The sequence below is a fragment of the Phaseolus vulgaris genome, chromosome 9, assembly GCF_051622355.1.
Source record: "Phaseolus vulgaris cultivar YP4 chromosome 9, ASM5162235v1, whole genome shotgun sequence".
Classification (NCBI taxonomy): Eukaryota; Viridiplantae; Streptophyta; class Magnoliopsida; order Fabales; family Fabaceae; genus Phaseolus; species Phaseolus vulgaris.
Genome location: NC_143506.1, coordinates 4,998,300 through 5,021,311, shown reverse-complemented (window position 1 = coordinate 5,021,311; position 23,012 = coordinate 4,998,300). Strand labels below are relative to the sequence as shown.

Here is a 23,012-nt window from a genome sequence, read left to right as displayed (position 1 = left end):
AGAAGCTAATTTTGGATCTAGAAAAAAACTTCCGGATTATGTAATCCGAAATATTAATAAAGGGTATTTTTGGAATATAAAAAATATATGGGGGTGGCACAAGAAGGTATGGAGGTACAGGAAGAAGCAGCCGTACAAAAGTAGTCTGGAATTGAATAGAGAGAGAGAGGCCCTAGAAGGAAAAGGGCAACTTCTTCCTGCAGCTCTACAAATTTCTTCTTGCACCCCATCATTTTCAGAGAAGACTGTTTTGTCCCCTTTAAAAAATGACTTTCAGATTGTTTTTTCCTAAACATATTTTCCAGAAGATGTTTTATGAATTCTGGATTTATCAATCTGAAAATTAAAAAAAAATATGTTCCAAAAAAGGTGTTTTGGAATGATTACTCTTTGCTTACGAAACCACTATTTCGGAAACATCTAAAAGTGTAAAGGATAATTTCGGTATTTTTAAAGAATGTAGGGGTGCAGGAAGAAAAATGTAGAGGTGAAGGAAGAAATTGTCAAGGAAAAGTAGTGCAGAGAGAGAGGCCCAAGAAGAAAAAGTAGGGCTGAGACAGAGAGGCCCAAGAAGGGAAAGTAGGGCAGAGAGAGAGGGAGGCCCAAATAGGGGAGAAGGGGAGAGAAAGGAAAACAAAAGGCGGGGTGGCGTGTGCATTCGAACTCAACTGACCGCTTTTTTTGCGTTGGTGTTGGCGGCCACTCAATCTCATCTCATCACAATATCTCATCACTCACTCTTCACTCAACAACACATCTCTTCTCTTTTGTTTCTTCCAAAATTCATAATCTCACTTTCACCCCCATTTTCCATTTCCCTTTCCAGTTGCTATATAACAGTGTCACTGTTACTGTTACCCGCTCTCTCTGTTTCCCAAACCCTTTCTTCCCTTCTCTTCTCTTCTCCATTGATGTCGACTTCCGGCGAGGATCATCATCAACCCCACCCCCCTCCTCATCCATCTCAATTCAAATTCCACCTATTGCACTCCCCTTCTCACTTTTCTCCCCTTCCCCATTCTCTTTTTCCCAATTTCCCCGTGAGTTCTCTTTTCAATTCCTTTTCTCTTTTCCTTCTCTGCCCATGATCCCATGGATAGATCATGTCCCTGATTCCAACTAACACAATCTCATCATGTAAATTATAAACGCTGTTTTGTTTTCCACACAATGCATTCATTTCACCTGCACTTGTTTCTGATCTTAACAACATCTATCATTCACCTACTCACATGTTTTCTTCATCGGGATACAGTTTGATAAATTGTTTTTGAATTACTAGAGATGACAGCCAATGCAAGTTTCCTTTTTTATGTTTCTTGATCTACCTTTTTGCTACCAATACCCTTGTAATCACTTTTTCACCTTTTGTTGATCTTCATGCGGATTCAACTAGTACAAAAATATATTTATCAATGATAAAAAAAGATTGGCTCTTTGTAAGCTTATATTTGAATTTTATTTTCCGCTCATGTGACCCTTATATTTGTTTAACGTTTAAATATTAGAAATATACTATGCTGAATAAGCTTCCGCCAGATTGTAGTTTCTGTAAGGCTTTAATGTTCGCGTTCAACTACCTATGCAGTTGAGTCAAAGATATGAAAGCAATAATTTCAAGTCTCACACAAGTAATCTCGAAGTAGCTCCTGACATGAGCAAAACAGTTAATCTTCCCCCTCCGGTTCAAATCGAGCCTTCCGTAAGAGGAAAGCAAAATGGTAAATCAAAACTTTCAAGAAACACAAAATCTGGGACTCACGGACCTGGTTCCGGTAACACTCTTTTAGACTATGATTCTGTTAAACTCTTCCTTAATTTACATATATCAATATCTCCCGTTGTTTTTTATTATAATTATTATTTTGCTGGAGTTTATGTTGGGTGGATTTTCCTTATCAGATTCCCCTAATTCAACTGCGGTTAACAACTGTCGTTATGACAGTTCCTTAGGTATGTCTATGCTCAAGTATTCCTTATCAGATGCCTTTTTAACTCAATTTTCTTAGTCAACGTGCTCTCTTTATAATGCACTATTATCATATGCCTTGTGCAGGACTGTTAACAAAGAAATTTGTGAGCTTGATCCAAGATGCTAAGGATGGCACCCTGGATCTTAATAAAACCGCTGAGATCTTGGAGGTATAGAAAATGTCTTTCATGGTTTTGTTCACTGATGGCTCCTTTTGTCAGGTTTATTTTGGGCTTCTCTTCCAGTCCTTTTCATTTAAATTTTCCTATTTGTGCTATTAGTATAATGCACTTCTGCTTCCTGTCTTTTTCATTTCTGGTTTTATAATATATCCAAAATTAATTTTGACAGGTTCAGAAAAGGAGAATTTATGACATTACAAATGTTCTTGAAGGAGTAGGATTGATAGAGAAAACTTCAAAGAATCATATACAGTGGAAGTAAATATTGTTATTTTCTTTATTACTCTTTGGTCTTTTTATTATATTTCTCGTATATATGATACACGTTGTGCCTTACGAGCAGGGGATGTGATGGACTTGGGCCACGAGAACTGGAAGACCAAATTAACAGTCTAAAGGTTTTGGATCTTTTCTATTGACTCAGTTCATATGTATTTCTTAATTCCTGCTTTTAGACTGCCTGCATGGTTGGTTTGAATGTAAACATCACTTAATTTTTTACACACGACCATTTTTTTTGTCAGATTTTACATACGACCATATAAGTGAAAAATGAAAACCTATTTTGCTTCTTTTGAAGCCATGGGTTACAGGAATCCTGAATGTCTTCTTGGAATCACATTCCTAGCCATCCGATTAGTCACTGCTCCATGCCTCCAAGGAATCTTTGATTTTAATGTTTAGTAGGAAAAAGATAGAATTTTCCAAATTCCCTTGGAATATATGGTACCCATGTCCAAAATATTTGTTCGTAATTGTACAGTTAAGGCAGCAGAGGATGAAGAAATTGTTCAAAATAAAATTCTAGTTGCTGGCAGTAACTTTCTACTTAATCTGCGCAAGGCATTGTTCTAGAAGCGAAAAGAATTTTTTTGGGCCACTTAAGTGCATTTTAAAAGGATTCTGTAGAAACTTAAGCTTCTGCTTGACGTGTTTCTGAATAGCTTTAGTGTCTCTCACAAATCAGTATATGATGTGATGCCTTTTAATAAGTTTCTTGGACAAATCAAAATCTAAATGTAACATGATTCCATCTTTTATGGTACTATTTACTTATAGATCAGGTGTAAACTTCATACTATGGAACGAATGTATTGGTCTCGCTACTTCTATCCTGAACTAAGTATGCCTATGCAGATATTATAGCAAGCTTCTGGTCGTGCCTTGGACTAATGTAATTGATCACCAATTTTAGTTTAAAATGCATGTGCTCTTAGGATTTTAGCTCCACCTGCCAATACTGCAGTGTGTTAGTGATTTGGTCCAACTCTGACAATCTGATTCAATGCAGGCCGAAGTTGAAACTCTATATGCCAGGGAATGCGAACTTGATGATTGTATAAGGTCTGCTTGCAACTGATATCGTGTGAAGTTCCATATAGTTGATCTATTTTCTTTTAAAACAATTATCATTTTGATTTCTCAGGAAAAAACAGGAGCTTCTAAGAAACCTAGAGGAAAGTGAAAGCTCTCAAAAGTATGAACTTCTGAAGACAACTTGTCTTGTATTTGAGTTGCAATTTATAGGTTTCTTTACCTGATAGTAAAGCTTGCTTGATCATTAGGTACCTTTTTTTGACCAAGGAAGAGATTCTTAGTCTTCCATGCTTCCAGGTCATTTTTTTTCTAAACGCTTAAATTTTATGAAGATGTATCTATTTACCATTATGGCCACTTACCTATTATCTACTATTTTCTCAGAATCAGGAAATTATTGCAATCAAGGCTCCAAAAGCTAGTTTCATCGAGGTCCCTGATCCTGATGAGGTGGTATCTACTTTCGACTAACATGGGTGTTTAAACATGCTTGGTGTATGATAAGATTTTAATTGACTCCTCACTCAAATGAGCAGGAATTAGTTTTCCGGCAAAGACAGTACAAAATGATTGTTAGAAGCGCCACTGGACCAATATATTTGTACCTCTTGAGGTACTACTCTACTGTAACATTGCAGCCAAAAGTTTCTTTATTACTATGATCTCTCTGTGTTTGCTTTTGTTAAATCTTTGCTCTTTGTTTGTTTAAAGGTCATTTTTCCTTTGTATTGAATCTTCTAATAACTGCCGATCTTTTTAATCCTTGAAGCAAGGATGACTGCAAGTATGAGGATGATAGTGTCAAACGGGTGAAAGTAACGGATCCATCATGGAATAGTGAGCACTACAGAAAGAGGGGTGTGGGATTATTAGAAAGCCAAGATGATAAAAAAAATACTTCTGAGAGTTTCAATTTTCAGGGATCACAATCATCTGGAATTCAAGAAATAACTCCCACCGATTTTGAAGTATGTATAACTTGAAGCTGAGTGGTAAATTACCAAAAACTGGAAAAACATGTCATGTCATTGTGTTTATTTGCAGATGGAAGATGACTACTGGTTTCAATCAGATCCTGGAGTGAGGTTAACAGAACTGTGGGGTACCAATATCTTCTAACTAATCCTTATTATATGAATTTGATTCTTGGATTTTTATTTTACATGAAGATGCAAGGCGACCAGTTTTAAAGCTCATATTGATGAATGCTTAGCTTTGTTTTTTTTTTTCTGCACAGAAAATGAGCCGTTGATGCAGATAGATGAGCTTGGAGACGATTAATCCAGTAAGTGGAGTGGGATTTTCTAGAACACAAGCTTCACTAACAGATACGATTAATAAGTAAGAGATAGACCATTAATGGTTCCAGATGACACAAAGGTACCTTTCAAACTGTAAATTTCAGTTTTCTTTTTTAATTTCTTTCTTTTGGCTCTGTCTTGAGTATGTAATTGTGTCCTTATCCTACAGTGTAACTTATGAATGAATAAGGTTGAGGGACAACTTTTAATACAAGTGTTTCAAATCTATGTCCCAATACAGTTGCAAATTATCTCACAACTTAATTGACGGACAATTAATGTTGCTCTTTAGTATAACTTAATTTCTTGTATCATTATATATCTCCATTAATTAATTGATAGATTCAAATCTAATATTGATATAGAAAAGAGTGAAAGATATCTTGAAATTGACACCATCAATTATTTGATCCTTAGGATATTTCCATCTGAGTAATCCTTCATAAGTTGTTGTTTTTTCAATAATTTTTCTGTAGGTTCAATTGTTCACATTTTTTTAAGCAACCCTATTTCATTAGAATTTCTTCGCCTGATTCTCGTATGAATTTTTTTCTCGTGCTTAAATTTTTCTTTTTAACTCTTGCTCCCTGCAACAATGGTTGTCTTTGGTACTGGAAAGCATTTTTCTACCTCATTCATCTCCAACGCTAGAATCCAGAATTGGTGCTAAACATTGCTGAAGGTATTTTTATGTGAAAAAAAACATGCAACATTAGTTTCTAACCTTGACAGTAATAATTCAAATTAGTTTGCTAAAGTTTGTAACACTAGTTACTTTAGCCCTCAAAATCATAATTAACTTGTAAAAATTTTGTGCCTTTCCCAAGTTAGGTAAAAGTTTTTAAAAGTTAAAAAAGCTTCAAATTTTAGGTATCCAAAAACATGATTTATTTAATTAAATAATAATAATGTATTAAATTATCACTTTAATGTTAAAATTATATATATTTTATATAATTGAAAGCTTAATCATTAATACTCATTAGCTTGTTTTAGACTTATCAGAACTATTAAAAAATATACTGACAGTTAATTTTCAAAGAACTTGATTCTTGAATTTGAATCTTAATTATGTAACCGAATAAAATATTCTATTCAATATTTTGAAAGAAATTTTTTACCGTCCATAATAATTAATAAAATTAAAGATACTTGATTGACAAAATTTTGGAGAAATTATATATTTCTAAGAACCTTATTCTTCCCGAGCCAGAAAAACACGAAAAAATTAATATCGAGGAAAGATAAAAAAAGAAAAGTATAAAACATGAGAAACTTTCTTAGCAATTAAGAGAATGTTTATTCAGAGAAACAATCATAATGGATTATGAATAATAACATAATTCATTATAACATAAATATAAGAAAATATTTATATTTAATTAATTATATTTAATACAAATATATATAATTTATTTACTATATCATTGTTCATCATATATATTAATTTATTGTTTGTCTAATATAACTAAATATTTTTATTTATTATTTTATTAATATCATATATTTGCAAGTATAAATTTAGATTTTATTTCATGATTTACTTTAATATTCTTTTCATAATAGATTTCATTATTTACTTTTTAAGTTTGTTTTTATAATTTTTATTTTATGTTGGCCGGCTCACATCTGTATTTATGAGTGATAAGTCAAACCTATTAATCCATAAGTTTTATGTGGTTCAGCTTGTCCTAACCTTTTTTGGCAGGCTAAATAGGGAGAGGACCGACCAACATTTAAGGTAGTTTATATTTATTTTAAATTTAAATAAAAAAAATTAAAAAAAACTAAGAAAATTAAATATGATATAAATTACTCACTAAAATTACTTGAAAATAGTTGGACTGACTTTTAAGGATATATATATATATATATATTCATTTTAAATTGATCTTATTTTTTATTTGAATTGAAAAAATTAATTGAAGATTAATTTGATATTAGTGATTTTGATTTTGTTTTCTCGTAAATAATTATCAATAAAATAAATTAAATTTAAATGAAAGTATAAAATATATTAAAAATTTAATTATTCTTTAAATTTATGTAATTCTATGGAATGTTATTAACAAAATAAAACTAAATATCATTTATAATTTTATAAATTAATTACTTGGTAAATAATTATCTTTCTATTTTAATTCACATTCATTCTTATTAAAATGAAGTCAAAGATATTTTTGCAATTTATTTTCTTACCCAATTAGTTTATTTATTTTATTACATTATTCAAATTTATTACAAAATTTTCACTCTTTTTTTTTTCTCAATCCAAATATCATCTCTTTCCACTATCTTTCCTTTCTCACTCACCCAAATCCAAACGAAATATAAAAGTGTATTGCTGTATTATGTCTTTTAGGACCAATTATTTTATCCATGTTCTAATGGTTGACAATTATCAAGCTTATAAAAGAGGTTATTGCGTAAAATTCATATAAAAAATGTCTCGAAGGAAGGGAGAGTGATAAAAAGAAGTGTAGTTTAAAGCTATTAGGCCAGAATTATCTTTTAAAGATTTTTGATAACTAGATAGCTTTAACTTTAAAAACCAATAATTATTTTATTAACAAATATTCAAATCAATCCAAAAAGTTGAATATATTGATAGTTATATTTTTAATTTTTTTTATGTAAATAGGTCATTAAAAATGTATTTGTTAAGCTTATTTGATTAAATATAAAGAAAAATGTGTTTAATTATCAAATATCAATATAGCTCTCCATCAAAGATTTATATGCTATCCATTTTTCAAATACTTATTTACATAAAAAATTTGATAAAAAAAACTTGTACACCTACGCATTCATCTTTTATAAATTAATGTAAGTATTTATTCGTTATTTGGTATTTAGAAAAAAAAACATACATGTTTGATTAACTTTATCACAATTATTAAACAGAGATAAGTAAACTTGTTTATAACCTTTCGGTTCTACCAACTACTGTAGTGTGATTCTATTTTTATATCTCGATCATGGCTATATAAAATGGATGTGATGTAACCTAAACTTGTGACACCAAAACAAAAGACCAAATATCCTCACTCCCTCCCTAACAAAATACACTCATGTTACAAGCAAAACATCAAGTGCAAAACAAAAAAGGACCACATACAACATTAAGAACTCATCAAATGTCCTCACTACAGCATTCATCATTGGAAAGAGCCATTGTTGGCACGTCGTTGGGGGCACGCCCAAAATTTGACGTTTCTTTGGTTGATTCTTGCATAGAAATTCACAACGCTAAGCGCGATATGGAAGGATCACATGCAACCTAGTCAATGTATCCCACCCATCTCTTTCAACTTTCAGTAGAATAATGTTTTGTTAACATCCTCTGCGAAATTACACAAAATTACACATGAATCTGCAAACGTGGAGAGATGGGTGATGTTTATGGTAATTCCGTTGTATATATTAAACACATAAAATTATGTTTATATAAGAAAAAAAATATATGAACTAAACCCATTACATAAATAAATATATATGTAATATCTAACAATTTCATAATATCTAACAAAAACGTGTGAGAACTTCTCACCACAAAGGGAGAATCGGGCGGTTGTTAGTGGCAATGGTGTTGGAATGGGGAGGTTGGTAGTGACAACGATGTTAGAATGGAGTCGAGCGAAGACATGCCCGTAGAGGGTAAGCAAATGCATGTTCGTCGAAGGGTAAGCAATGTTATGGTATTTGGTTGAGCGAGATCCCACAAAGGGTTTCAAGAAATTAGGGTTTGTGATGGGAATCGCCGCGATACTGCAAGTGTTGATTTCAGATCGAACAATTGTCGTTGTTTGAGAAAAATCGATCACAGGAAACAGTAAACTTATAATTGATTATTCGTATAACATTGTTGGGGCTCATTCTTGTTTATAGTCCACGTAATCTAACATTAAATCAAAACTGACATTTCAAATCAATAATTACATTTATACAAATATAAATTTATATAAAATAATCATTGCATATCTTAAATATTTATAATTCTGCCAATACAATGCCAACCAAAATTGACATTTCAAATCAATAATTACATTTATACAAATATAACTTTACATAAAATAATCATTGCATGTCTTAAATTACTGCCAATACAATACCAACCCATGTTCAAAACCATTTAACAATTACAAGGTCAAAATTTGATTTACAAGTTCAACCCTCTCTCCTTTTTCCGCATCTAAAATCTGTGACATTGAACTTGTAATCAGTGCAACTTGCTTATGAAAGGTCCAAAAAGAGTTGGTCCTGCAAGGGAAACGTTAAGCAGGGCACTTGTGTATGCCTTCATGATTCCTTGGATGCCTTCCTCCTGCAAAAAGACATACAATATGGATCAATAACATATAAAGTTGTGAAATCCAAACCAAGAATCATTAAACAAGAGGAGTTAAGTCAATGAAAACACATAGCATCCACATACTAGGCAGAATGTTAGATGAAAGATTCAAATAGAATTTCTAAAATTGAACCGATCCTTGAACTAATGAAAGTAGTGCTTCAAAGTTCAATTAATTTTAATATAACATATTAAGCAATATTAAACATAAAATAGTATAATATTCATAAATTCATAATATTGAAAATTAAACCTCACTTATAAATGTTATAACATATAATATTCGAAATTAAACTTCACTTATAAATTTCATAACCTATAATATTCAAAATTAAACATAAAATAAAATCAAATATGTCTGAAGACCTTTAAATTCAACACCACACAAAGCAACTACAAATAGAAACAAAAACAATATAATTAATATAACTATCAGCTATCAGCTGGGATTAAAATCGTATCAATCATACTAATATTGAGTTTTTTTAATTAAAATATAAAGCAAACAGATTATGCCTGGGTTTGAACAAATTCTACCTGCGTGCAACACTGCCACAAACACTTTCTCAATAAGAGGAGCCTTGACGTTTCAATCAAAGCTTCCAAAAAATGTTTTGGTCACATGTCCTTCATGCTCAACCTCATAAAAGAGTACTATCTCATTTTCTTCAAAATAAATCACCCAATGAACACCTATATGGTACTTTTCTCCTGATTTTAGTACTCTCTCGGCATTAGGAAGCTTGTCTTACTCTCTGGGCATTAGTATTCTTTATTTATTTTATTAAAAATAAATAAAGAATAATGATTATACATATGTGTGTTGGAATGCAATTGTGATCCAAAGTTTTATTAAGAAAAAGTCATGAAAAAATGAATGAAGTATTTTATCCAAAACATGTACATATACTCAATCATTTTCGTACAAAATATATTCTCTATTTTCTGGTGACACGCTTTTCTATTAAGTTTATTAAAAAAATTGAATTTAAACATTATATTGTATAAGAGTTTATCCTCTTTTCTAGTAAGTGTATTTATATCATTTGGATATTCAATCCTGCATTTAGTCCATGTACCAGACAATTAAATTGTTCGGAAAGTTATTTCATTTAAAAACGAATAAATTGTATATAGTCAATGATCACTTCAACCAACTTCATTCTATTTCAATTAGATTTCTATTTCGATTTTTTACTTCAATTGCCACGTCATCTGCTTAAGCCACACGTTTTAGTTTGTCAAATGTGTGTTTATTGAGAGACTGTGTCAACATATCATGATCCTTCAGTATATCCACAAAGTTGGTCAAAAAAATAAAATTATTCGCAAGAAAAAAATTTGGCAATAGATGGAATGAAACTGAGGCAAGTGATTTACATAAAATTTTACAATTGGGTTGGACACCCACCATTGTCCACCTACCCATGTTTTTCAGGCTAAAAGTTGGAACTATTGCAGTCCTAACGGATTCCAGCCGATCGATTTTTTCTTAGTTTACCTCGTGTAACCCTAATACTTTCTTCCATTATGGTATCTTCCAAGGGAGGGTTCTCATTTTCATTTGCAGAAGAGGATGAAGGTGCTATTGGTACAGTCTGCATTGACTCTTCCTCGGCAGGTACGGATTGGTTGGTATTTTCAGGCATAGAATTGGACTTCTGACTCTTTAAACCTGCTACAGTAGAGGGTGCTTTAGGCACTTGTTGTTCCTCTGCTACTTCTTTCTGGAGCTGACTTGATGTGTTAGAAGTAGAAGGTGGATCTTCAGCTTGTGGTTCTGTTGCAGCCGCTGGTTGGCTACTACCCGCAGTTGGTGGTTGCTGTGAAATTGAAGAGAATGTGTTTAATGTGCGTGAGTAAGCACGGCAAGGAAATGGGATAAAGACCATGGAGATGGCATTTGATACAGCAAAGGAAAACAATAAATTAACTTATTTTGGAAAAATAATCGCTTATGTTCTCACCCTACTTTTTTTTTGAAAAAGCTTTAAAAAAATAAGCGTGATTATTTTTTCTTAGAACAATCCTCTTTCCAGATATGAGCTAGTAAATCAAGTATCAAACAATACTCAACAATTTAGAGATAATTGATCAATATGACAACGTGGAAAGCAATAGCAGAAACACCATTGTAAAGCAATTCTTTACATTTGCAAAATATATCTCCCTCCTATAATAATTAGTATAACTGCCATTAAGATGTGAATTCGGAGCTGGCATGCACATCTATATACTATATATAGTTATGTACTAAAACATGTTAATATATATATATATATATATATATATATATATATATATATATATATGTGTGTGTGTGTGTGTGTGTACGTGTGTGTGTGTCCTGGAATTAAACAACAAAAGAATGAAGGGTAAGCAGAGCAAACCAAGCTCGGGATTTGGAAAAGCTTATTTCTCAGTTAATTTTATTTCCAACAAATTCTCTTATGAAGTTGACAAAAATACTATCCGAATGCTTCTCCAGAATATGCGGAATCAAGCACAAACCAAGTCTGATGATATAGAAAAAGCATAAATTTATGTACATATAAATTTCAGTATAGCTAGCCACAAGTCGAATATAACAGCAGACAAGCTAAGATAAGCTAAACAACTACCTGAACAGGGCGTGACGAAGTTGTTGATTGTGCAGCAACATACTGCAAAATGTCAAATACTCTAGTCTGGCCATAGCTAGAAGCTTTTTGCCAATACAAAACAGCGATGTCTCCTGCCCTTGTCCTTAGTTCCAATAAGTTGCGATCAATTTCTGTCTCGTGTTTTGCAACATACGGTCTAAAGAAGGAATCATACACATATGTTGTTCCCTAAAACAGGTAATGATATTAAATTCAACCATCAAGTTGAAGAGAGACAATGATAGAGCAATACAGATTCAACCATAGTAGTTAATTTCATACCTTAGTTTTCGGGTACCACAAGAATATGAAAAATGCCAACTTAGCTTCACTATACATTGGGACCCTTCAAGAAGAATAAGCTGCTTATTTAATAAGAAAGCACAATAAACTTTTTCTTTTTATAATTACAGAAAAGACATAGCATTCTCTGCTCCGTTCAAAGATACTATTCATTACCAAGAAATAAAAGTATCACCAATCCGCTCACATACAGTCAAAACAGCTACCAAAATCCTGCAACACAATAGGGTGCAAAAAGAATTAATATTGCATTTACCAACAGTAATGTACAAGTTTTATGCCGATGGTGGATGTCCAATCTACCAGTACTGGCACCAAAAGCGAAGTTGCTCAATTTCTGGTCTATTCTTTTCAACTGCCTTATAGCACTCATAGGCTGGGAAGGCATAGCCAAAAACCATCCTATCAACAAGTAGATGGAAATATACAAATTCAATCAATCTTGAAAATTACAGGAAAACCCCATCATACAAAATTATCAGAGATTTAGTACAGCATGAACATACACAAGTACCCTCGTAATAAAAGATCCTATCATTGTGTATCCCTGCCATGGAAAAAAATGATAATCGGTTAAGTCAAACAAGATAGCTTCCAAGACTTCCCAGAAACTGAAACTTAAGAAGAATTGTGAGTCTAAAAGATATACCCATCTCTAATGAAACTTGCTTTAACATGAGAGAAAACGCACAAATTTGATTACAACGAATTTCATTTCGAAGAGGAGAATGCATAAAACTAGGGTCAACACAAATTAAAGGCGTATATTCACATAACGGTAGGTTTCTCAATGGTAAACATCACTTTTTCCAGCGCAAATTGAAAAACCAAAGCCAAACGAGGTCCATGAAGTACACAATAATCGATTGCCTGCTGATTTAAATTGAAATTGCAAACACACGTGGAAGCTGAGAAAAAAAACGCGTTTCGTTTGCGTTGTTGACTCTAAACAGCACACAACTCGAATTAGGGCGAAGTAAAATAAAGATCGCTTTGCAACATGGAACTCAAGAAAACGGACGCTAACAATAACGAACAGAGAACCTTGTTGAATTTAATTAAACTCGCGGAAATAAAATGAAGTGAGAAAAGTGAAATACCTGTGTAGTGTGAGATAAAGAAGGACGAATAGTGTAAAATCAGAAACTGATATGAGTTTATAGAGAAATAAGAGAATGTGACGAAAGGTGAAGAAGGAAGAAGAGAAGTTGGAAAATGGAGCCGTTTGATTTTGTGTTTTATTTGTAATTGCTTCGATTCCTGTTTATCAATATATACAAGTACATATACATACGGTGTATACACTTCTCTACTCTATACTCTACGCTCTACGCCCTAACTTAACCCAACCCAATCCCAACACTGTGGCCTTTTATACGTTTTTTCACTTGTTTCTCACCATCATCGTAAATTAATAATAAATTAATAGTTAAATGCACTTACGGTACGGATACTAAAATATATATTAGATAAAGAAATGTGAAAAGGTTAAATTAAAAATTAATTAACATAATTTATAAATATACAATGATAATATTTTATGTTCTTCAAATATCTTTTCGTTTAATGGTTGATAAACAAATTTCCCAAAATATAGTGAGACATTAACGCGAGATATGTTTTCTGTTACACAAACGATGTTGAGATTGAACTCATAATTTCTTATCCAAAGGAATGCTTAATATTTTCACTAGCTTAAATAAGGAATACTATTATTTTTGTAATAAATAATATAAATTTCATATTGTTTTTTTTTTTACTAAAAGTACGTGAAAATTTATAAGAAAATTTTATGTAAGAAGATGGTAAAAAAGAAGAAGTTTTTATTATGTTAGGTGTATATTTACAACACTTAATGTATAAATATTTTCTTTCTCCAAATTACATATAATTAAATATATCTACTAATTGAATTTTATCATTATTAAATTAATTATATATAATTAAAAACAATATCATATAATAATTATAATTTGATAATTATTATTTCTTTAATAAAATTAAACACTTCATACAACTTTGCATAATTAATTATCGTCCAACTTCAAAATATATATATATATATATATATATATATATATATATATTTTGCAAAACTCTAACTCTAATGTTATGTATTTTTATTAGTAAAATTCGAATATATGTTTATAATAACTTGTTGAATCAACTTAGTAGACTCTAGATGAATGGTAATGTCTAATTATCCATCATTATGATACTTACACAACTCCATAATGGAGAATGCACTCATCGTCCCATAAGGGTAAGTGCTTTTCTCTTCATTATCTATCCATCCATGGTGCTTCTTTTTGCCAGCCACTAGAAGGGTCAAAGATAATAGTAATATGGGACATATATGGAGATTCATTATTTTTTCTGGATAAAAATGCAAAACTTCACAAACAAATAGGCCAATATTTAATAAAGCTCAAGTTACATGGCCAAAGGGACCTTTAAGATCGCATAATTACAAGATACCCATACAAATATATCATGTAAAACTACATTACTTTTATCATATAAATATTTAAATGACCCTCATCTCGTGTTTTGTAAAAAAACAATTTTTATTTGAGTTAAATAAATGCTATATTTGAATTCATTTTAGTGAAAAAAAATTGTATACTTTTTCACTAAGTGATCCTTGGTATAAATAACAACTATATAATTTTAAATATCGAATGCCAATTTTAACCTTAAAAATGAATTAATATTTTAGAAAAATTTTAAAAACTAATAATAACAATAATAATATTGCAGCATGAAACTATATTTGACGTCATGATTTAAGTGTGAAAACCTAAAAGTAAGGTAATATTTAGTTTTATTTTTTCAAAATAAATTAATGCCTCATTTTTTTTTTTTTTAACATAGGTTTATTAATAGATGTTATTAATAGAGGTTAACCTCTACTATGCATTTAAGTAAAAAAAAAGGTTTTTTAAACTTATGGTAAGTCTTACTTTATTTTATTTTTCAGAAATTTCGGTGTACTGTTATTTTGACTGTTTACTACTCTTTATTTAGTCTTTTCTACACTCTTCTTCCTTCTTCAAGAAACTAGCTCTACGAGTGTTTCGTTTTGTTAAATCCAACTTCGTTGCTCGCGTGAGGATTTGCAAATCTTTCCGAAGGTAAATCATTTCTAACCCTTCAAAATTTCATCTCTCAACCAATATTTTCCATGCGTTTTCCTTTTGTCTTATTTAGTTTTTTAAAATTGGTTTTCACTTTTCCTATTTCTCACGTCCTAGATCACTTCACTAGTTAAGTCTTAGTGGGTTGTTTGATTTTCTGAACAAATTGTGGTGCGTTTTCGTTTTCCATTCACATTTCTAAACTCTTAGTTGTGTTTTTGTTCCAGAATTGCGTTTTTCGTTTTGGAAACTACAATACATTTCACGAATTTGGTGTCTCACGTCTCTCTGTTTTGTATCTTGTGTAGATCTGTTTGTGATTTTTCTCGTATTTTGTTATTGTACACAATATTGCTTACAACATAGATGGAAGTGGTTATTTGATGTTTAACAAAAATGAAAATGGAATGAACTCTAGCCTAAGACATATGATAAGAGTGTTAGGTACATTTGATATAACCATTATTTCATACACTTATTAGAGTCTTTTTCACCGGCAATGGTGGTTTCATCAATCTTGCTTCTATCTTGTTTCCATTCCAAAAAATGATTTTTGGTCATCCACTTTTGTTAAATAGTTTTGCAATTATTTTACATAATTTTTGGTATTTAATTCTTGTGAGAGTTTGTGAGAAGTGAACTAATTAGTACTTGTTCAGTACTAGAAATGTATAGTAGAGTAAACATGGTGCAACAAAAAAAGAAAATAGAAAAGAAGAGAAGGAAGATGTTTGCTTTCTGTTTGTTTTAACTTTACGTTTTGTGTTATGTTTTTAAGAGGTGCTGATATACTTGGTTTGACTCTGCTCACTCCACTCTCCTTAAATTCATAGTTGGGTTATTTTTTCTTGGTTAGTTTTCATAAATACATTTATCAGTCAAAAGTACATGATATTTTGGTGCCATGTTCAGGGTCATAATTCCGAGGATCACAGGTTGATGCATGTGTTTTGACACCTTTTTTTATTATTGTGTTTTGAAAGTTTTTCTCTGTTTCTTAATTCTTTGTTTAATATAATACATATAAAAGATTAAAAGAAATCTAAGAATGATGTGTATAAAATCTACAGTACATTAATTTAAAAAATAAAAATTAAAAGATCAAAACTTATTTATAGTTAAATAAGTAATTAAATCTGGTTATTATGTTGAGCATGCTACAATTGTTAAGGTAATCATGAGATTTCTTAGGATCCACATGTTAAAAAAAAATAAAAATAAAAGAGTTGTCTTTGGTGTATGCTTATTCAATATTGGAGTTTCCTAATATGAATAAGATATATAATATATTTTTTTGTGTGATATTTGTGTAAACTTAAAATCACAAACCTGTGGTGACATCAAACTTTGATACATGTGTTTCAAATAATCATGAAGAATGAGTATGACATTTGTTTAATTTATTTTAGAATTTTTCCTGTTTCTTTCCTCTTTTCTTTTCCTTATTATTGAGACTCATTTGTGGTTGATACGGTGATGGAGCGGGGAAGGGGAAGAACACAAAGAAAACTAGAAAAATAAGTGTTGGGATAGAGATATATCAGAATAAAAACAACTTTTCTAGGATAAAAATAACATAACCAACAACATGATGGAAGAGGGCCAAGCTCACCACACTATGAAAGCCAAAAGACTAAGACTAGCTTCACAAAGGAGCGTCTAGCCTCTCAAAGGAGCGTCTAGTCTTCCAAATGGAGCGTCTAGCTTCACAAGGGAGCGTCTAGCCATGGCTACATAAGGAGCATCTATGAAGAGTCCTAGACCGTCTAGCTTCACACACACATGAGCCAAGCTACGGTTTAGGAAAAGAAGGCTTTGTTGCATAAAGGCCCATTAGGGGTACTTAGTAGATAGGATAGTGTAGAAAGCACTTTGTGAAGGAAACATTCTAGAAACTAGGTTAGTGTGGCCGGTCATTGCACATGGCACATGGCTTAGGTTTTACATTTAATTTTTGGTTTTCTTTTCCTTGTAATGTAGCTTATCATTTACGTCCCAAACTAGCCTATAAATAGGAAGGCTAACTCATTGTATTTGGCAAGTTTAATTGAGTAAGGTTATGCTGCCATTTTTGTGCACAAGCTTTACTTCTCCTAGAAATCTAGGCTCTAAACTTCAATCCTTTCACCTTCTCCCTTGAGCTGGCCGAACCACTCAAACACCATACTCATCATGCACCTACAAGGCCAACACAACTCCTAGGAGGGTCTTGATCATCTCACCCATTGCTTCCGCACCTTATTTTCTACTTTGATTTAAGAAGAACACATGAAAATGCCATCATTTGGTATCATGAGCTTTTGGTTCTTCAAGATGAGTAGCTTGGTCTTTTAATTTCAGTTCTTCTTTATTTCATCTTTGTCATTTCAATTCCTTACTTGTCTTGCTGTTTTTATATTTTAAATTGTTCTTGGTGTGCTTATGGAAGATCCAACCAAAGCACAATTGTTCAATTGATCTTGAACAAATTCTGTGCAGCTTGTGATAGGATTCCTTACACCATTGTGTGGCTGTTTTTCTTTTAGGAAATTGAGTCCTTATTGCTTTCTTATAATTGCTTCATTTTATGCTTTGAGTCTTTATTTTCTGAATCTATAAATGTTGTGTCAAGTCATGTGAATCCATATTTGTCAACAATTCTTAGTAGTCCTATTATTGGCTTGATTGTTTCTTGCTTTTGGGTCTCTTTATATTGCTTTTTTCTGCTGTTATTTTGATCCTTTGGTGCTTTTTATTTTTAGTTTGAGTTCATAATTGTGTCTTAGTTCTTACACAATTTCCATTCTTACATTTCCATTGTGTTAATTTTGGTTATCTTGCTGTTTTCTTCCAGTTTTCCAGATTTCCCCTGTATCATCTCTCTGTTCTGGGCTGTTTTGTTTAAATTTTTTTTTCCACCCATAGGAAAATTCTGATTTTCTGGAAAATGCAAGTTTAAAGTGTTATAGAAAAGACAAAAAAAGAATGAGGTCAAAAGAAGCAACAGACAAAAAATGATAAATCTTACAAAATCAGAGTGCAAATCTTGAGCGCTCCAGCTGGCCTAATTGCACACCAAATTTGCAAAAATTATTAAAAAAAAATGGTGCATGCGTTTTAGGTGATTCCAAAGCCAAAATTTAGATAAGATCCTGAATTTTCTTGCATCCAAATTTCAGAAACAAATTTTACAATTACAGCTCAGCATAAATCGGGGAACAAACACGTTTTCTGGCCCACAACATTTTCCAGTGGTGCTGTTTTTTTTATTTGGTCATCTAATCTAGTGCTTTTCTTTAGGAATTCCTTTTGTGTGCCAACTTTTATTGAGTACCTTTAATTGTTTGCTTTAATTTCTTGAATCTCTTTCTAAGTTGTCATATTATAAATCCTTTTGGTGGTACTGTTTTCTTTCAATTAAATTTGTTTCTTGCTTTTGTTTCTTGACCTCTCATTTTGGGTGCTGGAATTTAATTCTCTCTTGGTGCTTATGTGCATGGAAATTGACTTGGTTTAAGGTTAAACCCTTGTGAATAGGTGCTGGAAATTGGAGAATTAAAGCCAACTTTCTAAGGAGGAGTCAAGTTAAGGCCGAAACAAGCTTCTTGAAACAAACACTACAAACACCTAGAAGATCAACAATCAAGACAACAAAGAAAGTGCACTAACCAAAAAGAGGAACAACAAAGGGGGTTTTCTTATCTCCTTTACAACTTGGTTTATTGTTAATTACCTCTTTTAAATTACGTTTTAGACGGTGAGTGTGTCTTCAAGGGCTCAAAGTGTCCAAAAAGCCTCACCTAGGGCCGAATAGCATAGTAGTTTTGCTTAGTAATTTGTGCTTGTTTGAACTTGTTTTTCTTTTGTTTTGGTAGAAACGTTTTGCATGCTTAGTATTGTTTAATTTTGTACTATACCGACTAGCTTTGCTGCATATCTAGCTTACATAGTTTTCTTGCTTTTTGATTTCTCAACTTCTTGTGTTCTAAGTGTTCTACTAAGAGAAAATTTTGTGTGAAGTCATTGGAGGAAAGTTTTTGGCAAGGAAAAGGCTTGGTACTTAAGTAGTCCATTGTGACTCACCTCCCTTACCTGGAAAACTCCATTCTCTAACTTTCCTAAACTTTCTCCAAGTAAAACACCTATATACACAAAGTTTTAGCCATGTCTTCTTCTTCTCATTCTCCAAAGTCTATGGAAAGTGAAGTAAAATCTTTGAAAACCCTTTTAAAAGAGGTATCCCAAGCGGTACAATTAATCTCTTTTAGACAATTGGAGAATGAAAACAAAATTAATGAGTTGGCTAGAGCTCAAGAAGAGAAATCCCAAAAATCTCAAAAATCCAAAAAAACGCTTACTCATGCATCTCAAAGTATTGAGTCTCTAGGGGAGGGCAGCCGTAGAATCAATGATTATTACCAACCACCCCCTAGAAGAACTAGACAAAGGGAGCAAGAGAGCCCAAAGGAAGTAAGGGTAGACCTACCCCATTTCTATGGTAAGGAAGATGTAGAGGCCTACCTAGATTGGGAGATGAAAGTAGAGCAACTCTTTGCTTGCCATAGGGTGAGTGAAGAAAGGAAGGTACCATTAGCAACCCTTAGTTTCCAAAGCAATGCCAGTGGACCTCTTTAGAGAGAGACCGACGTCTTCATAGGGAGCCTTCCATAGAATATTGGAATGACCTTAGGGGAGCCCTAAGACGTCGTCACATACCTTCCTACTACCATAGGGAGTTGATGGACAAACTCCAAAGACTCCAACAAAAGAACTTAAGTGTGGAAGAGTATAGGCAGAAAATGGAGCTCTACATGATGAGAGCATCCATTAGAGAGGAAGAAACCACCACCATATCTAGGTTTCTAAGTGGGCTCAACCTTGAGATAAGGGATAGAGTAGAACTATTACCCTACCAAGACTTGAATGATTTGGTTCAACTTTGCATTAAAGTCGAACAACAAAATTTGCGCAAAACTTCAAGTCAAAGGGTAGGTTCTTACTCCAACTCTTATCCCAAGAAAGACTTTAAAAGGGAGGGTAGTACATCTAGAGACGAATCCAAAGAAACTACCAAACCCTTAGTGAAAGATGCCTCCACCCCATACATCCGTGCTAGGGACACCAAATGTTTTAAATGTTTTGGAAGAGGGCATGTGCAAGCACAATGTCCAAACCAAAGAGTTTTGTTTTTAAAAGGAAAAGATGAATACACAAGTGGTGAAGATGAACCTAGTACCCAAGAAAAAGGGGAAGGAGAAAGGATAAATCCTTTGGAGGGGGACTTATTGATGATTCAAAGAATCCTCCACAATCAACCTAGTGCACCCATTGAGACACAACGAGAGAACATTTTTCATACTAGATGCAATGTTTTAGAAAATATATGCTCTCTTATTGTGGATGGTGGGTCATGCTGCAATTGTTGTAGCACTAGATTGATTGAAAAATTACAACTACAAGTAGTTCCTCATCCACAACCTTACAATTTACAATGGATCAATGAGGATGGAGAACTACGTGTAGACAAACAAGTGGAAATCGAGTTTTCTATAGGCAACTACAAAGACAATGTTTTATGTGATGTAGTACCTATGGAAGCTTGCCACATCTTATTAGGTAGACCATGGCAATTTGATAAGAAAACCTCACATAATGGTCTAACTAACGAGATTTCTTTTATCCACAAGCATAAAAGGTTTGTACTTAGCCCTTTACCACATTCCCAAGTGGTAAAAGACCAAATACAAATGAAACACAAAAGGGATGAAGAAAAAATAGAAAAAGAAAAAAGTTTTGGGAAACAAAAGGCGTGGGAGAATAGTGTTCCTTCCCACAAGGTCATTCAACAAGTCAAGCATATTGAAAATACCTTTACAAACATGCTTCTTGTTGAACAACCTAGCCTTTCCTTTTGTAAAGGAACACTTGCAAGCATGAACACAAAAGAAAAGTCCTTACAAGAAGCTTGCATAGATCAAGAAGGAGAACTCATGGGACAAAAGGAAGTTGATCAAACGCTAGAACTTTTAAGAGGAAAACTTTTGTCACCCATGAGAAAAGAGGTTCAAAGACATTACTTTAAGTACAACTCATGTTTTCAAACTACACCTAAAGTGAAGTCTCATGAACTCTATACTCCTTCACCTTTTGCAAATGATCCTTGGGAAGATACAAATTTCATTTTAAAAATCCCTAGGACAACAAAAGGTTTTAATTCAATCTTCATGGTTATGGATAGACTCTTCTCTAGAGAAGTGATACATCTTCATGGTTTATTTTCAAGCATAGTATTGAATAAAGCTCCAACTTTCGCAAACCATGAATTGAGGATTTCCTTTGGAAAACTTGCAACTAAGTTGCACACTTTAAATGCTTATCATCCTCAAACGCATGGTCAAAATATTTTTGAAAATATAGCTCTTTCTATTATGCCTAGAATAATCATGAAGTGCACACACAATTTTAGAGATGAGCAAACATACCATCAAGTAGTTCACAAAACTACTTCTACTTTTAAAGTTATGTGTGAGCTCAATCATCTTTCTTCTTTTAAGTTGTTACCCTCTCCTATAGGATTTATGCCTCAAGAGAAGGTAACCACAAATGACTATTTCAAAATACAAAAGATGATTAGAGGCCACACACAACCCCTAAAAGAGAAATCTTGTCCAAGGTTGCCAACACCAAAAGACAAACAACAATGGCAACCTAGTAAAATTAATTTGCAAACTAACACCTATGCTTTATTTGATTATTTCTATAGGTGGACGTTTGATCCAGGAGGACAAGCTTTGAAGAAACAAGATGCTGCTATCCGAGATCAAGCCTGAAGATCTGAGGATAGATCTTCTCAAAAGAAGGAGGAGATGATGGACACCATCCAGCCACAACCATTCCCCTAAGCAAAAGCATTGGATTTGAGGACAAATCCTTTTCAAGAGGGAGGGGATGATGGAAGAGGGCCAAGCTCACCACACTATGAAAGCCAAAAGACTAAGACTAGCTTCACAAAGGAGCGTCTAGCCTCTTAAAGGAGCGTCTAGTCTTCCAAATGGAGCGTCTAGCTTCACAAGGGAGCGTCTAGCCATGGCTACATAAGGAGCATCTATGAAGAGTCCTAGACCGTCTAGCTTCACACACACATGAGCCAAGCTACGGTTTAGGAAAAGAAGGCTTTGTTGCATAAAGGCCCATTAGGGGTACTTAGTAGATAGGATAGTGTAGAAAGCACTTTGTGAAGGAAACATTCTAGAAACTAGGTTAGTGTGGCCGGTCATTGCACATGGCACATGGCTTAGGTTTTACATTTAATTTTTGGTTTTCTTTTCCTTGTAATGTAGCTTATCATTTACGTCCCAAACTAGCCTATAAATAGGAAGGCTAACTCATTGTATTTGGCAAGTTTAATTGAGTAAGGTTATGCTGCCATTTTTGTGCACAAGCTTTACTTCTCCTAGAAATCTAGGCTCTAAACTTCAATCCTTTCACCTTCTCCCTTGAGCTGGCCGAACCACTCAAACACCATACTCATCATGCACCTACAAGGCCAACACAACTCCTAGGAGGGTCTTGATCATCTCACCCATTGCTTCCGCACCTTATTTTCTACTTTGATTCAAGAAGAACACATGAAAATGCCATCACAACATGCCTACTCTACTAGTCTAGTGGGGTATATAATACCCTTTGAAAAACTATTTGTCCTCATAGACAGCTGTGCTGAAAATACTGAAAAGCTATAACAGAAAATTCTAACAGAAAAGGGATCCAATCCCTACAAAAGACAAAAGATATCCTTCTAAATATAATCCTTTAACCAAATGGGCCT

The 23,012-nt window shown here is 32.9% G+C and overlaps 3 protein-coding genes across 9 annotated transcripts; 2 read left to right on the top strand and 1 right to left on the bottom strand.

Moving 5' to 3' along the window:
• Positions 1-666: 666 nt before the first annotated feature.
• On the top strand, positions 667-5,069 carry ATE2F2 (winged-helix DNA-binding transcription factor family protein). 4 transcript variants are annotated; one of them, XR_011082951.2, is made up of 14 exons: positions 667-1,040; positions 1,589-1,775; positions 1,903-1,953; positions 2,057-2,142; positions 2,324-2,412; positions 2,498-2,552; positions 3,446-3,498; positions 3,581-3,631; positions 3,720-3,768; positions 3,856-3,921; positions 4,008-4,084; positions 4,245-4,439; positions 4,516-4,573; positions 4,709-5,069. XR_011082951.2 is itself a non-coding variant. In XM_068627546.2 (14 exons), the coding sequence occupies exons 1-14, from the start codon at positions 912-914 to the stop codon at positions 4,713-4,715; spliced, it is 1,152 nt and encodes a 383-aa protein (XP_068483647.1). In that variant the 5' UTR covers positions 667-911; the 3' UTR covers positions 4,716-5,069. The 4 variants fall into 4 exon arrangements, 3 of the variants coding, with proteins under 3 accessions (XP_068483647.1, XP_068483649.1, XP_090152100.1); XM_068627546.2 differs by having other exon boundaries at positions 4,241-4,439; positions 4,516-4,568; XM_068627548.2 differs by having other exon boundaries at positions 4,241-4,439.
• A 5,376-nt stretch (positions 5,070-10,445) lies between these two features.
• On the bottom strand, positions 10,446-13,420 carry LOC137821901 (putative HVA22-like protein g). 4 transcript variants are annotated; one of them, XM_068626695.2, is made up of 7 exons: positions 13,169-13,420; positions 12,575-12,615; positions 12,372-12,470; positions 12,225-12,281; positions 12,048-12,111; positions 11,745-11,954; positions 10,446-10,946 (listed from the first exon to the last, which is right to left on the bottom strand). In XM_068626695.2, exons 2-7 carry the CDS (start codon positions 12,604-12,606, stop codon positions 10,587-10,589), a joined length of 822 nt encoding a protein of 273 aa, XP_068482796.2. In that variant the 5' UTR covers positions 12,607-12,615; positions 13,169-13,420; the 3' UTR covers positions 10,446-10,586. The 4 variants fall into 4 exon arrangements, with proteins under 4 accessions (XP_068482796.2, XP_068482798.2, XP_068482797.2 ...); XM_068626697.2 differs by having other exon boundaries at positions 12,583-12,615; positions 13,169-13,326; XM_068626696.2 differs by lacking the exon at positions 13,169-13,420 and adding an exon at positions 12,718-12,923.
• A 1,665-nt stretch (positions 13,421-15,085) lies between these two features.
• On the top strand, positions 15,086-22,603 carry LOC137822756 (uncharacterized). Its single transcript, XM_068627746.2, has 2 exons — positions 15,086-15,202; positions 18,722-22,603. Exon 2 carries the CDS (start codon positions 19,924-19,926, stop codon positions 22,012-22,014), a length of 2,091 nt encoding a protein of 696 aa, XP_068483847.2. The 5' UTR covers positions 15,086-15,202; positions 18,722-19,923; the 3' UTR covers positions 22,015-22,603.
• Positions 22,604-23,012: the final 409 nt, after the last annotated feature.

Excerpts from the sequence above, each read along its gene's own strand:
- LOC137821901 (XM_068626695.2), bottom strand. The coding sequence starts at position 12,606 with ATGATAGGATCTTTTATTACGAGGGTACTTGT. Across the intron at positions 12,471-12,574 it reads TTTATTACGAGGGTACTTGT|GATGGTTTTTGGCTATGCCT; the intron begins GTATGTTCATGC and ends ACTTGTTGATAG. Across the intron at positions 12,112-12,224 it reads GGTGATACTTTTATTTCTTG|GGTCCCAATGTATAGTGAAG; the intron begins GTAATGAATAGT and ends TTCTTCTTGAAG.
- ATE2F2 (XM_068627548.2), top strand. The coding sequence starts at position 912 with ATGTCGACTTCCGGCGAGGATCATCATCAACCCCACCCCCCTCCTCAT. Across the intron at positions 3,632-3,719 it reads GAAAGTGAAAGCTCTCAAAA|GTACCTTTTTTTGACCAAGG; the intron begins GTATGAACTTCT and ends CTTGATCATTAG. Across the intron at positions 4,440-4,515 it reads TAACTCCCACCGATTTTGAA|ATGGAAGATGACTACTGGTT; the intron begins GTATGTATAACT and ends GTTTATTTGCAG.
- LOC137822756 (XM_068627746.2), top strand. The coding sequence starts at position 19,924 with ATGGACAAACTCCAAAGACTCCAACAAAAGAACTTAAGTGTGGAAGAG.